The sequence below is a fragment of the Chiloscyllium plagiosum genome, chromosome 32 (genome assembly GCF_004010195.1).
Source record: "Chiloscyllium plagiosum isolate BGI_BamShark_2017 chromosome 32, ASM401019v2, whole genome shotgun sequence".
Classification (NCBI taxonomy): domain Eukaryota; kingdom Metazoa; phylum Chordata; class Chondrichthyes; order Orectolobiformes; family Hemiscylliidae; genus Chiloscyllium; species Chiloscyllium plagiosum.
In genome coordinates, this window is record NC_057741.1 from 36,008,991 (window position 1) to 36,025,085 (window position 16,095).

Here is a 16,095-nt window from a genome sequence, read left to right on the forward strand (position 1 = left end):
GTCTTGGATGGTGTCAAGCTTCTTGAGTTTTGTTGGAGATGCACTCATCCTGGCAAGTGGGGAGGATTCCATCACACAACTGGCTTGCTGCAGATGGTGGACATGCTTTGGAGATACAGGAGATGAGTTACTTTTCACAGAACTTCAAACTCTTGTAGGCACAGTATTTATATGGTTGGCCCAATTGAGGTTTTGATTGATGCCATCCACCAGGACATTCATAGTTGGGCATTGAGTGATGGTGATGCTGTGAATGACAAGGGCGAAGGTTAGGTTCTCTTTTGTGTGAGATGGTCATGGTCTGGCACTTGTGCGGCACAAATGTTAATTGCCATTTATCAGTCATAGTGTGTTGGGGAAGAAGTGGTGGAGTGATCATTGGAATAGTAATCTAGAAGTCGGACATGTAAGAAGTTCAATAAATACTTACATAATGTGATTATCGGGCAGAGGTTGGGATACTGGTGATTGCTATTTGTAGCAAGATTTAGTATTAACGTACAACAAGAAAGGTTACTTTAGAAGTTTAAGTCTGAACACAGTTTTAACTCTTTCTTCTCCTCAACCCGTTTCTCTTGAGCCCGAGCACAGCATGGCATCAAACCAAAGTAATAAAAGAGAACTCACCACAGATAAAATAATTCTTGTTCGCTTCATGGCCTTTCTATTGCTACTTTATTTCTTTCATTACTAGGAATGACCAGCTCATTCTAGAGCTGCAATCCTGACAGACTGGTGTGCCAAATGTAACAACTGAAAACTAGATGGGAGCTGAGGACCTAGTCTTGTCTCTGACAGCTCCTCAGTTTTTTTCAGGAAGCAATATGTTCCTCTCACTTAGGCTTGAAGAAATGTAAATGTTTATGGAATTTGCACGTTGCATCTTTAAACAATCACAAAACGTAAGGGGTTCTTTAGCCTGACAACCAGCCAGGGAACTCTAATGTCAGTTAAAGTTGTTGTATGGGCAAGTGTGGCAAAAGCAATGCTGCCCTTCCTCATTGGAGGTGAACGGAAACATTTCAAAGACTGAAATGCTTTGAGCAACAGAGCAATAGATTCAATAAATACAGTCTGTGGTCAACATTGATTACTGTTGTTTAACGAAAGCAATACGTTTGGTGCTTTGCAAACGACATTTTTTGCATTGCTTTCCTAATGCCTTGTTTCAATAGCAAATGCCAAGGATGGTCTGTTAGTGGTGCCTCCTGTGACCGAGTCACATGTTTTGGCCAGAGATCAAATCTCGGACTCTGGTTTCACAGATGCCCTGCTTCAGTCTTCGTTGATTCTTCTCTGTGACTGGACAGTCTGCTGGCGTCTGAGCACAACATTGTCATGTACAGACTGACAGGAGGGCACCGTCTGACCCCCTCTGTCACCGAGGTTTTGTGGGAAAAGCGTTGTGCATCTAACTGAAACGTAAGTCAATGTGTTCCGACTGTGTCATTCCCCCTGCTTTTTGAAGATCTGGATATCAATGATGATGTACTGCTTAGTTGCAGAGTTTTGTGTGTATGTCAATATGTGTGTATAAATACACAGACCTTTTACGATAATTATATTAGTCATTAGGATTGCCTCATGAGTCACTTCTTTTGCCAATGGAAGCATGTAATATTAATTTCACATGTATGTGCCCCAAGTCCAACTGGAGATAAACAGCACAAGAGGTGGATATTGGAGCTCAGCATTTAAAAGTCACCTTCGTCCAAATTTAAGATAGACATTTGAATTATGTTTCCATAAAAGTAATGCTTTGTAGAATGAACCTATTGAAATTTGTTCAACGTTTCAACAAAAAATTCTTCCTTTATGCTATTGCTCAGTAGTTCTTATAAAAAAGATAGATTTTAACTTGCGGCTGGTTTGGTCAGTGACTTATACTTTACAAGCCTTCTTAAAATTCATTTTTGTTTCTGAAATGAAGATGTAAAAAGTGTGCAAGAATTATGTGCAGTTATACAAAATGGTTACAGTTTTTAATTATGATAATTCCTGAGTGATGAGGTTTGAAATTAATTAGCTCACTGGTGAAAACAAAATGGCCTTGCCTGTCTGCGAAACCGAATTGGCAAGCCCAATATCAGCAGGGCTGATAACAAGGATGGGGAATTGGAGAAAAATGTCTAAATAATGAGCTCATTAAAGGACTTCTCTGGGATAAAGTTCAATAAGGAGGTTTGCAAGCTGATTCAGTGCAGATTCAAGCATTGCAATTACAGCACGGATTCAGGTCATTCCATGTGAAAGATCCATGCCAGTGTTTGTGATACACACCAGCCACCTCCCCTAGTCTAATTAGTACATCTAACAACATTGTGATGGAGTCATGGTAATGTCTCTGCACTCATGAGCTGGGGACACTGGTTCAAATGGCAGCTGCTGGGATTTAAGTTCAGTTAATAATCTGAGAGAATAAAGTGAATCTTCGAAGGCTGTCTAGGAATAGTGGTAGTGTCCCTACCTCTAAGCCAGGAGGTGTAGGTTAACGTCCAGCAGTGTATAATAATGACTGAACAGATAGTTAGAAAATACCTATGAAGTGTTTCTCTGTATTGCTGCCATAAAGCTATAACCAATTACCAAAAAAGTCTATTTGGTTCGCACATGTCTTTCAAGGACGCCAATCTATTGTCCTTATCTGGTATTGACCACATGTGACTTCAGACCCAGAATAAGCAATAAAAAAATCATTTTAATCAAGGCAAGGCAAATGGAATTTTGGCATTTATTGCCGAAGAAATAGAGTATAAAAGTCAGGAAATACTACAGAACTATATAAGACATTAGTGAGACTGAACTCGGAGTACAATGTATAGTTTTGGTTCCCCTACATGAGGAGGGATGTATTTATATTGGAGGCAATTCAGAGGAGGTTTACTAAATTGATTCCAGAGATGAAGGGTCTCTCTTATGAAGAGAAATTGAACAGTTAAGGCCAATACTCTCTGGATTTTAAAAGAATAAGAGGCGATCTATTGAGATATATAAGAAGACAGTTGACAAAGTACATATAGAGAGAGTGTATGTTCATGTAGGGCAACGTATAACAAGGCATCACAGTTTTAGGCTAAAGAATGGCAGCTTTAAAACAGAGATACGAAGAAACCATTGGGCCACTGGGCGGAATGGTGACTCACAGTGCCAGGGAGCCAGGTTTGATTCCAGCCTCGGGTGAGTATGTGTGTGGAGTAGATGGACTGAATGGCCAGTTTACATTGCAGGGATTCCTGATTCAGTTTGTTAGCAACCATCCTATAGTGATGAATCCTTGTTTTGGGTTCCCTTATTAATTAGAAACATCATCTCTACATCGATCCTGTTAAACCCTTTCCCAAATTTAAACAAAGAGTTGAAATATTTTCTAAAATATTTTATCTTGGAGTCCATTAACTACTGGATGGTAAATTATTTTAATGTCTTCACCTGTACGTATAAGCCAGCTTTCCTTATGTCTTCCATTGGTTTAGAGTGACAAAATATTAACTATTGACCAGAGAAGCTGAGATTGTGTTCAGAGAAGAGAATATTCAGGAAAGATTGATTGAATTTGTTTAAAATCACAAGTGGGTTTGACTGAGCAAATAAGGAGAAATTGTTCCTATTTGTGGGAAAGTTCATAGAACCATAGAAACCCTTCAGCATGGAAACAGGCCATTTGGCCCATCAAGTCCACACTGACTCCTCCACAGAGCATCCCACCCAGACCCACCCCTCTACCCTATCCCAGCAACTCTGCATTTCCCATGACTAATCCACCTAGTCTGCACATCCCTGGACACTATGGCCAATCCACCTAACCTGCACATCTTTGAACAGTTGATAACTGTGGAGAAACTTATAATAATTGTTTGACAGGCCAATTATGAGAGGAGCAGAATTTTGATTTCCACAGTGAGTTTTTGTGCTTTCTGAAATGGAGTGAAGGTTTGGGTGTGAACTTTGAGTTGTCAAGTTGTCCCATACCCCTTTTCTCCCAGGGACCTAACTCTATAGAAGATGTCATTGGTTGGTTATATAGAGTAAAACACCAATGTTTTTGTTTCCTTGATACGGTACTTTATAGAACCAAACTGCATTTGTGACTACACATAAAGATACTTTTATGAAGGAAGTATATTTTTGAAATTACTAAAAACTGATTTCTTAAAAGAATGGAATCAAATGGAACACAACTCAGATTAAAGAAATTAGCAACAGTCAAAATAAAAAGAAACTGGACTCTTGAAAACTGCTTGGTAAGTCTATTGAGGAGTTTTGACTTGGAATATCATTCCCTATAACAGAAGTGATTCATCTGAGAGGGTTTAGAGAGATGGGTTTTATTTCCCAGGGATGAGTCATGTGTTTACTGTTCAGTGTAATGATAATCCATACCAGTAAGTAGAACAGTGGAGTGCACATGTACTGAGCTATGCTGGAGAGTACAGTATGAGGGCTGTGGGTTGTTTTAAATTAAAGATTGGAACTGATATTTTAGGAAAAGCTGCTTTTTCACTTCATAATAATAGAACAAATAGTATTTCACCGCAGTAATTAATGTTTATTGCTTGTCCACTTTCACCTGCGATTTTGTAAGCACACTCTTATTCATAAGTATTTTTTATTCATTCTTGCATGTATCGGTGGAAATCTTAGATTTAGATCACTTACAGTGTGTCCACACCGACCCTCCGAAGAGCAACCCACCCAGACCCATTCCCCTACATTTACCCCTTCACCTAACACTATGGGCAATCTGGCATGGCCAATTCACCTGACCTGCACATCTTTGGACTGTGGGAGGAAACCGGAGCAAACCCAGAGGAAACCCACGCAGACACGGGGAGAATGTGCAAACTCCACACAGACAGTTGTCTGAGACGGGAACTGAACCCGGGTCTCTGGCGCTGTGAGGCAGCAGTGCTAACTACTGTGCCGCCCATGCTGCCATCTTCATTGCAGGGGGAAGTTGAGGCTGGGTCATTAAGTATATGCAAGGCTGAGAGTGGCTGATTTTTAATCAGTGAGGGAATTGAGGGTGATGGGGCAGAGAAGGCAGGAAAGTGGAGTTGAGGATAATCAGAACAGCTATGGTCTCATTGAACGGTGAAGTAAATACAGAATGGGCAGAATGGCCCACTACTGCTCTTATATTGTATGAACTGTTGGATTTACTGGTAAGACCAGCATTTGTTGCCTATCCCTAATTGCTCTTGAAAGTGGTAGAAAGTTTTTATTTATATTAATTCACAGGATGAGGGTGTCACTGGCCAGGCAACATTTATTGCCCATCCCTAATTACCCAGAGGGCAGTTAAGAATCAAATACATTGCTGTTGGTCTGGAGTCGCATGCAGGCCAGATCAGCTTTCTTCCCTGAAGGGCATTAGTGATCCAGATGGGTTTTTCCAACAATGGATTCATGGGCATCTCTAGATTCTTAATTCCTGATTGCATTTTATTAGATTCGAATTCCACTGTCTGGCCATGACGAGACTCGAACCTGAGTCCCCAGAACATTATCAAGGCCTCTGGATTAACAGTCCAGTGACAATACCACTAGGCCATTGCTTCCTCATTGCCCAATGCCTGCCTGAAATGTGGCGTGAGTACACTATCAGAGTTGTCAGGCTGGGAGTCCCACAAGTTTGACCAGGCAATGATGAGGAGATGGTGATACAATTCCAAGTCAGGATGTGACTTGGAAGAGGAGTTTACAAGAGCATATAAACTGTATCATTGTGCCTCAGTTGCTTGGGTTCATTTTGCCTTTTATTGTGTGGCTTGATGTCATGGTACAAGCTTGGATTCAAGGCAGACTGGTTGAGGAGAAGGCAAAGTCAAAAACCTGACTTCAGGTTTAGAGTTCAAACTGACACTTTATTATATGTTAAAGTACAGCTGTACATGGTAATCAGAGATATACTAAAAGTTACATTAGGTAAGGACTACTCTCTCCTCCTCTGTGCTCACCTCCAAGTGCTCTGAAGGCATTCTATGGATCTGGTGAGTTGCAATCCGAGGCATTCTTCCAGAGAGTTCTAATTTCACCCACACTGTGCTATTTATACCTAGTGATGTGCATCTCCATGACATCATCACAAGGTTACAACAGAGCCCTTGCACAACAAATCCTACTTCAACATCTTGCATCTTAAGATGCTATACAGTGACTTTATATAATCCCAGATTTCTTTAGAGAAGTTGTCTTCAGACAAAATTTGTCATCAAGTGAAAGAAAGTAGTTTTAGAGGAGCTGCCTGAACTCCTGGTCAAAGGGGTTAGGTTTTTATGGGGGCTGTTGAAGGAGGAGAGAGAGGTAAAAAGGGAATTCCAAAAGTTTAAGTTTAGGAGGTTGGGGGCAGAGTGATGGGGGTCTTTTCCATTAGCTGCAAAACTGGTGAGGCCCCACATTGCCCTTGTTTGGGCTGACCAACCACAACCTGTACAACTCAGGCCCTTAGCTAGACAGCAGCAGGCATTCTTCCAGGACCCTGGGAATAGAAGCCCTACTGGCCAATCAGAGCTCTTCCACTTGAAGACCAGCACCTACCCCCGTCCTCCTTTCAGGAGACAGTGTCGGCATTACAAATGCCTTTGATCATCACTACATTGCAGGTTTCACATCAATATTGGTGGGAGTGATGGTTCTGCTTTGAACACCCTGTTTCATAAAGCATCTTTCATAACTTCAGAATGATCTGGAGCACTTTATAGTCAACAAATACTTCTGAGTACAGAAATACAGCAGTCACTTTGCACGCAGCACACTCCCATCCCTGTAAGATGATCTTTTGTTCATGCGTAAGATTCCCTGAGGACTTCCTTCAAGAAATACAACATAGGTGTCAATACATGGGAGCCCCTCACTCAGAAAGAACTGGCTTGGAGGAAACTCCTGGATGAAGGGATATGATTCTTTGAGAACATACATCAGTAAGAGGAGTACGGGAAAGGAACTGGAGAAAGGAATGCCAGTAATCTCAAGACCTAAGGACCAATTCCACCTCCCGGAAACATCTGCCAAATGTGTGGTCAGAGATGGGGCTGTAGGATTGAGCTCATTAAAACTGCCAGAACCCATGACCAGTGACCCAGAATTTCCTAGGTGAACAGTCACACTCGTTAGCAAGTGATTGCCAATGACGATATATTTTTGAGTGTTACCTAATAGCCAAGGCATCAGAAAAGAACACATTTTCAAAACAAAAACAGAAATTGCTGGAGAAACACAATCAGGTCTGGCTGCATTTGTGGAGAGAGAGAGACAGATAGTTAACAGGTTGAGTCCAGGGACCCTTCCTCACAGGACTCAAAACGCAGACAGCTCAGTTTTTCCAGAAATGTCTGTTCTTCTTCCACGTATTCTCTTTTAGGTTTCCGCAAAGTTTAACTTCAGCTTCTTCTAATACTTATTCTCAGTATTGATCAGCAAAAAACTGGTGTTGGATTAGAGTAGAGCTGCAATGGGATGTGAGCCACGTAACACTTGGGATGCTTTGAGTTTAGTAGATGCTGGTTTTCAATGCAACATTTAGGCATTAAACCAGCAGAAGTCTTTTACCCCTTGTTACAAGTCAGTATCTCAGTTTAATTGCTTGTATGAAAACAACATTTATTGATAAATGCTACGAACTTGCAATAAAATCAAACCTATGTAGCAAAAGCTATACCCTTATAAAACTATTATGGACAGTTTTATATATGATCCTCATTAATTTAATATGATCCTTTGCTTCAAACATGCCCTACATTTATTTTACAAATAAGGGTGAAATATAATACAGTGGATACATTTTTAGTCCTTCCCATGAAGTATTAACTTTGCTTTTGTATTTTTCATGTGAATGTTAAGCTGCTTTAAGGTGTCATGAGGAACCTAGTGTGATAACAAAGTGCAGCTGTTAAATGTCTATTTGGAACTCACTAAAATGTCTTTACTGGAATTGTTTTATTCTTTCGTGGATGTGAGCATTAAATTCAAGGCTGTAATTTATTGCTCATCTCTAATTGCTCTTGCATGGGAGGTGGGGGGGGGGGAGACATTGTTTTTGAACCGCTGCAGTCCATGTGCTGTAGGTAGATCCACAATGCTGTTACAGATGGTGTTCCAGGATTTTAACCCAGTGACATTGAAGGGACAGTGATATACTTCCAAGTCAGGATGGCAAGTGCCTTGGAGGGGAACTTGCAGATGGTGGTGTTCCCATGTACCTGCTGCCCTTGTCCTTTTACTTGGTAGTGGTCATGGACTTAGAAGGTCCTGTTTAAATAGCCTGAGTGAATTTCTGCTTCACTGTGCCAAAGGAAAAGGAATCATAGAATCCCTACAGTGTGGAAACAGGCCCTTCAAGTCCAAACTGACCCTCCAAAGATTAACTCACCTAGACCCATTCCCCCTCCCTGTTACTCTAACTAATGCACCTAATGTATACGTCACTGAACACTATGGGCAACTCAGCATGCACAGATCATTTAACCTGTGCATCTTTGGATTGTGGGAGGAAACTAGAGCACCTGGAGTAAACCCACACAGACACAGGGAGAATGTGCAAATTTTGCCTGTCACCCAAGGCTAGAATTGAACCTGGGTCCTTAGCACTCTGAGGCAGTAGTGCTAACCACTGAGCCACCGTGCCACCCCTCCAACTAGTTACCGTGAAGCTAGTACCTTGCTGCTTCCGTGCCTGTAGGTGGGTTTCCACTGCACCTTCCTTGTGAAGATTGAGGTGGAAATATGGGGGCAGTTAGAGTGGGGGATGGCGGACGGTGTGTTGGAACAAGCAATTGTCTGGCATCACATAACTAGTTACACTCACCAGGATATAGAGGACTATTCTCAATGTGGCTTCCAGTTGCCAGGGTATAGACCTGCTTTGTGTGGCTATTTTTAACCAACCTGTTCTGACATGTTATAATACATCTCTGCAGTAGGTGGGGTTTGTATCCAGAACTATTGCCCTCAGAGGTACCACCCATTTTTGACCTCTGATATAGGGGAATTCAATCCATGCTTTAGGTATCATTCGTGTGTGTGTGTGTGTGTGTGTGTGTTGTGTGTGTGTGTTACAGTTAGCTGACTATCCAGAGTGTGTTCACAGCATATAATTAAAGTAATAAGCTATATCTACTCTTAAGTTCAGCCTGATAGTCACACAAACAGAAATTATGTATTTTAGATATATCGTAACTACCTAATAACTGCTATGTTATAAACCTTTACTGTTCAGTAAGAGTGATGCTATCCTCTGCTTAAGACTTTGTGTGAGCAACCTACTGCACCCATTATCAGTAGCTTAGACTCTCACCAACAAGAAGAATTGGTGGCAGTGTATCTACCCAAGACATCCCAGATGGTTGCAGCAGAAAACATACAAGAACTGGCTGTTGGGGTGGTCGTGGGTTTCTGGGTGTTGGGTGGTCATGGGTTCTTGGTGTTGGGGTGGTCTTGGGTTCTGGGTGTTGGAGTGGTCTTGGGTTCTGGGTGTTGGATGGTCGTGGGTTTCTGGGTGTTGGGTGGTCTCGGGTTCTGGGTGTTGGGTGGTTGTGAGTTTCTGGCTATTGGGGTGGTCACAGGTTTTTGGGTGTTGGGTGGTCGTGGGTTTCTGGGTGTTGGGTGGTCGCGGGTTCTGGGTGTTGGGGGTCTCGGGTTCTGGGTGTTGGGTGGTCGTGGGTTTCTGGGTGTTGGGTGGTCGCGGGTTCTGGGTGTTGGGGTGCCTGCAGACAATGATTAAGATGAGAACTAGACTGTTGGTGTTCCTTTAAACTATCCTGCTGCTTGAAATATATACCATTAGCAGCTCAGTGGGTTGCACACTCACCTGTGACCCATAAAATCCTGAGTTCAATCCCACCTCAGGGCATCAGCATGTAAAACCCCCAGCTAATAATCCAACACAGTACTCAGGGAATGCTATGCTATCAGAGGTACTTGGTCTGAATACTCTTTCTTGAATATATGAACTATACTAATCTGATGTTCTAAACATTGGAGACTGAAAACTGTTCAAATGCGAAAGCACTCACATGGTCCTTGTCTTTCAGAAAGGTCACATAGAGCTTGAACATTAACTTTGTTTCTCTCTCCACAGATGCAGCCAGACCTGCCGAGTTTCTGTGTCAGTCTCAGGGCTTAAATAATGATTTTCACAGAGACTTTTAGAATATACAACAATAACTTGTGCTTGTGTAGCAACTGCATCATAATCAAATGTCCTGAGGTGCTCCACAGAGATATTACAAAGCAATATTCGACACGGACTGTCACAAGGAGATATTTTGTCGTGTGTCACACGAGGAGATATCTGGTCATGTGTCCAAAAGCCTGATCATGAGATGGGTGTTCAGAAGTGTCATAAGTGCTGCATTGATATGTCAGCCTGTGAGACAGGATGCGAAGTGCGATGGGGTTTGATATGGCCCTCCCTGCTTGACTCTGAGATGAGAGTACTATGGTTGTTAGGTCTGTGAACAGGAAGCCACTCTTGAGACCTGTAGACTGATGCCCCCTCCCCACCCAGGTTTGCTTATGTTGGGATCTTTGCAATGTGCTGATGCCTGACCATGGCCTCTTACAGCCTTTTAATGATTTTGTCATTCCTTACAGGTAACCGTCTTGATAACATGCTGCTGAGGAGCACCGGGAAACTCAGCGTTGAAACCAAGAAGGAATATGTTGACAGTACCATGCCCGCGTCACCTCAGAAGGATCTCTGGTGCCACTGTCACCATCATTGTCCTGAAGAGTCAGTTAACAACACCTGCAAGTAAGTACACACGTTTGATGTCCGGTTCTAAACTCGGCTGAACTCCACTGCAGCTCTCCCCCTATACAAACCACCAGTTAGTGGGCATTAAAATAACGGGAGACAAGTGATATTATCACTTGATTATTATTCCAGCGACCCAGGTAATAGCCTGGGGACTTGGGTTCAAATTCTACTAAGGCAGATGGTAGAATAATGCCATGAATCCATCGCCAATTTTCAGGAAAAACCCATCGGGTTGACACTAATGTCCTTTAGGGAAGGAAACTGCTCTCCTTATCTGGTCTTGCTACATGTGACTCCAGACCCACAGCAGTGTGGTTGATTCTTAAGGGCAATTAGTATTGGGCAACAAATGCTGGACTAGCTGGCGACACCCTCATCCTGTGGATGAATTTTTAAAAAATGTTCGGAGCATGAGTAGGCCATTTGGCCCATCGAACCTGCTTTGCCATTTTATAAGGTCATGGCCCAGTTGTGGTCTTTCCATCCTGACCCCCAGAATCCTCAATTCCCTTCTAGATCAAAAATCTTACGAACAATTAGACTTGTGTCTCCAGAATTTCAGTTCAGGGGCTTTAGGTGACAGGATCAGTAACATTACCACTGTGATACAATCCACCATTCTTGATGCTTTAGCTCTTTGGTTTAAAATGATGCATAGAGTATTCTAGCTCCCTAATGCTCCTGTAAGCAAATCGACCCTAGCATGCACCCCAGAAGAGACAAACATCTGCGTAGTTCCTCTGTGCTGCAGTGTGTGTTGGCTCATTGAAATAATGGTCTGATGCAGCCTCATTTGTGCAGAGCAGAGGGAAATCACCTATACCGGGTATTCAAAAAGAATGGGTACCCAATGAATACAGTCCGCCGATTTCTCAGCAACAAACCCAAACAAGCTGACAAAACATAAGCAGAAACGCTAGCCATTCTTGCCTACATCAAAGACATCTCGGAAATGACTGTCAGACTACTCAGACCCCTTGGCAACATGGTAGCCCACAATCGCCAAAACACTAAAACAGCAGCTAATGAATTTGAAAGACTCTATACAGACAACAAGCAAAACTAATGTCATTTACAAAATAACGTGCAAGGACTGTAACAAACATTACATTGGACAAACAGGCAGAAAACTAGCCACCTGGATACATGAACACCAACTAGCCACAAAACGACATGACCCTCTCTCACTAGTATCCTTACATACAGATAAGGAAGGACACCACTTCGACTGGGACAACACAAACTAGGACAAGCCAAACAGAGACACGCACAAGAATTCCTAGAAGCATGGCATTCCAACCGGAAATCTATCAATAAACACATCGAGTTAGACCCCCATCTACCACCCCCTGAGAAAAAGAACAGGAAAATGACATCACCACAGGAAATGACAACACCAACCCAAAGAAACCCGAATATATAAATAGAAAGCAAGAATCATGTACAGTGCTTCGTCTGAGGCCCACTGAAGATGTTACCTAGTAGGGTTACGAAACATCTGGAAATGAACCTTTCTGCTCAGTGAGCAAATCTACATCCAGAACCTCAACCTGAGCTACAAATCTTCTCAAAACTCACTCATACTGTGGTGTCGAGCAGGTCAGATGCTGTGAATTCTGTGCAGAGTCCTCACCTTCTGTCTCCTCCATATCTGTTCACCTTCGGCAAAGCCCAAGTTAGGACTGTGACGGAATATTTTCCACTTGTATAGATGAGTGCAGTTTCAACAAATAGCTTTGCAATACCGCAGACAAGGTAGGCTGTGTAATTGGCACCCCATCCACCACCATTGACATTCACTCCCTCCATCACTGATGCACAGTCGCAACAATCTGTACCGTTTACAAGATGCACTGCAAGGATTCACCAAGGCTCCTGAGACAACACCTTCCAAATTTATAACTACTCCCATTTAGAAGGACAAGGGGAGCAGTTACCTTGCATGTTGTCCTTCAAACCACTCCCTATCTTCACCGGGAAATGTACCACCTTTCCCTCAGTGTCACTCGGTCAAATTCCTTCCTAGCAGCATGGTAGGCATCATGATAGCAACATCCACATCTCCATCAACTCATGAAACAAAGTGAAGAGGGATTGATGCCTGGAATGGAAAGCTACTACAGTTGTGAAGAGAAATTAAAGATGCAGGCACTATGTGGACTGGAATAGAGATATCTAAGAAGAGATTTAAAATGTTTTAAGACAATGGCAGGTTTTGATTGCATAAGTAGAGCAGGAGTACGTTTGGGTGAAAAGTAAATGAATAAGTGGTTGAAGCAGAGAACAATGTTATGGACTAGGCCAGACCACTCCAAACATTCTTAAGCAGGCAGCCCAGACCGTAACTTTGCTATTTGTTTGGGTAGGTGTACAGTGAAAGTTATCCAGAGTAAGTTAGCTAGGTTGACTACCAGGTTTTAAAACAGACAAAAATTTATTCATAAACTTACAGAATGAAACACAAAGAACAGAATAAAGAATCTCTACAGAACACAGTCAACCCAAACTCGACTTAATTATGATGTTCCGAATATGCACAGCAGTGCCAATAAACAAACCCCTTAAACACATTAAGAGTGAAACAAAGGCTTACAGGTCGAAGTTAGAAGGACAGAAGGAGAGAGAGTTTAGCAGCCTGTTTCCACACAGCTCCACAACTGAACTTCCTAATTTAACTTCTGAACTGAACTGCTCAGTAGAGAGCTGGCCACATCCCCTTGACTTATACAAGTTACTGTGAAACACAAAAAAGCTTTGGCCTAAAGTCTCAGTTGTTTACGTTTAAACAAAAAGGCCTCCAATACTCTTTTATCTCTGTACCAAACCCAGCCATCTCGGAGCCCAGAATGTTTTACGACCCCTCTGAAAACATTCAAGGACACAGTATCCTTGAGAAAAGGATCAGCTTTTCGAAAAAGAGGCCAGCTTTGTGACAACAATATGATGAATGAAGAGAGAATCAGCAATGAGATTAGTTTTAAGAATATAAGAAAAATTGGTCACTGGACTAGGAGAAGACCATTCGGTCCCTTAAGCCTGTTCTGCCATTCAGTGTCATGGTTGAAGTGCTACCACAATATCACTTTCTCATCCTCTGATTCCATATCCATCCCAAACCCAATCATCCCAGTATTGAGATTCTTAGCTCAACAGCTAAGAATCTCAGTGCTCTTAGGGTAGAGAATTTTGAAGATTTACAACCCTTAGTGATGAGATTTCTCCTCATCCCAGTCCTAAAATGAGTGAACTCTTGATGCTGAGATTCTGCCCCCTAGTTCTAATCTCTCCAATCAAGGGAAATCAGCCTTTTTTGTATCTGCCTTGTCAAAATGGTAAGAATTTTCAATGAGATAATCTCTCAATCTTCCAAACATCAGAGATCCTGCTTAATAGGCTTGATCTAGCCACTGGATGGGTTAAATCAACCTCTTTCTAAACTGAAGCTGCCACTGATGGAACAATGCTGCTTTTCCAATCTAATTCCACCTCCATGCCCACCCACACCAGGAATAATTGTGTGTTCATATGTCACCCTGGTTACTGTGTATTAAATCCTAAATGATTACAGGGAGATCTGCAGATTGAGGTTCACTCTTTTGTCCTCAGAACAGATGGCTACTGTTTCACAATAATGGAAGAGGGTGACTCTGGAGGCTACGTCATCACATCTGGGTGCCTGGGCAAAGAGGGTTCTGACTTTCAATGTCGGGTAAGTAGCTTTACTGTCCTCAACTATTCAACTTTTCTCTTGTGACCGTTAAAGAGCTTTTTATTATTTATCTATTTTTCCAATCAACCCATTCAGAGAGATGTTAGAATTCCTACAGTGTGGAAATAGGCCATTTGGTCTAACATGTCTACAACAACTCTCCAAAGAGCATCCCAACCAGGCCCATCCCCTACCCTATAACTTTGCATTTCCCATGGCTAACACACCTAATCTACACATCCCTGAACACCATGGGTAATTTAGCATGGTCAGTCTACCTAACCTGCACATCTTTGTGACTGTGGGAGGAAACCAGAGCACCCGGAGGAAACCCACACAGACACAGGGAGAATGTGCAAACTCCACACAGACAGCCGCCTGGGGCTGGAATTGAACTGGTGACCAATGAGCCACCATGCTGCCCTAATCTTTCAGAGTAGGTGGGACCTAAATGCTGGTCTCTCAGTTCTGAGCTAAGAACACTACCACTAAACCTCAAAAGCCCCATCATGAAGAGGAATTTCCCCCATTATTGCATGAAGAGGAAACTCACAGCAAGTGGTATAAGGATCCCATTCTCTTGAGAAAACACCATTGCATAATTGACAATTACTTGGGTTCCCATAGGAGAACTTTTAATTCACATACTAATCAATGACACTTTGTCAACACACCATTAGGCATACTCTATTAATAATCATTTTAAATTTAGTACAAATAATTATATATTTCAGTTACAATTGCTACTATACCCAATTATGTTCCTCATTAAGATAAGATTAGAACAATCTGTAATTGATTCCAGTTGTGTCTAGGTTAATGCAGTAGTTTCAAGTGTAGACACCAGTACAAGGGAGAGGCAAGGTTATAACTATTTGAGTCAACCTCATAGGTTTTGAATTGGGTTCTTCTGGCACAGATATAGGGATACTACCACTGCACCACACATTGAAAATGGAGGTTTGTATGAAGCACAAAGCTCTGCATGGGCCAGTTGGGCTGAATAGCCTGTTTCTGTGCAGTAAGCTTACTCCCTGTATCTGGAGAAGTACAAGTTCCACAGTCGGGTGAGGCAGGTACAATTTTGCATCAAACCAAGACATCCTGAACCTGCATGGATCGTTGAGGGTCAAACTGACTCGTCCTCCTGTTTTCCTGTAGAATGCTCCTGTCAGGTCAGGCCGAGAGCCCAAATATAGGCAAGGTTTATCCTGTAAGGGTATTTACATAATGTCTCTTACAACTTCAGAACTGTGCCACTCTCAAAAGTGCAGTCATTATTGACCCTCAGAAAATGCAATGCTCCCTGAATACTAACTTTTCAGCAGTGCTGAACTCCCTCAGCACTGACCCTCTCACAGTGCAGAACTCCCTCAGCAATGACCCTCTGACAGTGCAGCACTCCCTCAGCACTGACCCTCTAACAGTGCGGCAGTCCCTCAGCACTGACTCTCTGACAGTGCGGCATTCCCTCAGTACTGACCCTCTGACAGTGCTGAACACCCTCAGCAATGAACCTCTGAGAGTGCAGCACTCCCTCAGCACTGACCCTCTCACAGTGCAGCACTCCCTCAGTACTGACTCTCTGACAGTGCTGAACTCCCTCAGCACTGACCCTCTCACAGTGCAG

General features: G+C 42.6%; 1 protein-coding gene across 5 annotated transcripts in view; it reads left to right on the plus strand.

The window, feature by feature from the left end:
• bmpr1ba (bone morphogenetic protein receptor, type IBa) overlaps positions 1–16,095 on the plus strand; it is a 486,264-nt gene that overhangs the window by 419,009 nt on the left and 51,160 nt on the right. For 4 of the 5 annotated variants that reach the window (XM_043674433.1, XM_043674434.1, XM_043674432.1 and 1 more), the window contains 2 exons: positions 10,591–10,750; positions 14,363–14,465. In XM_043674433.1, coding sequence (XP_043530368.1) covers positions 10,591–10,750; positions 14,363–14,465 — 263 coding nt within the window. Of the gene's footprint in view, positions 1–1,298; positions 1,423–10,590; positions 10,751–14,362; positions 14,466–16,095 lie in introns of those variants that run through there. The other variant, XM_043674436.1, reaches the window with a different exon arrangement.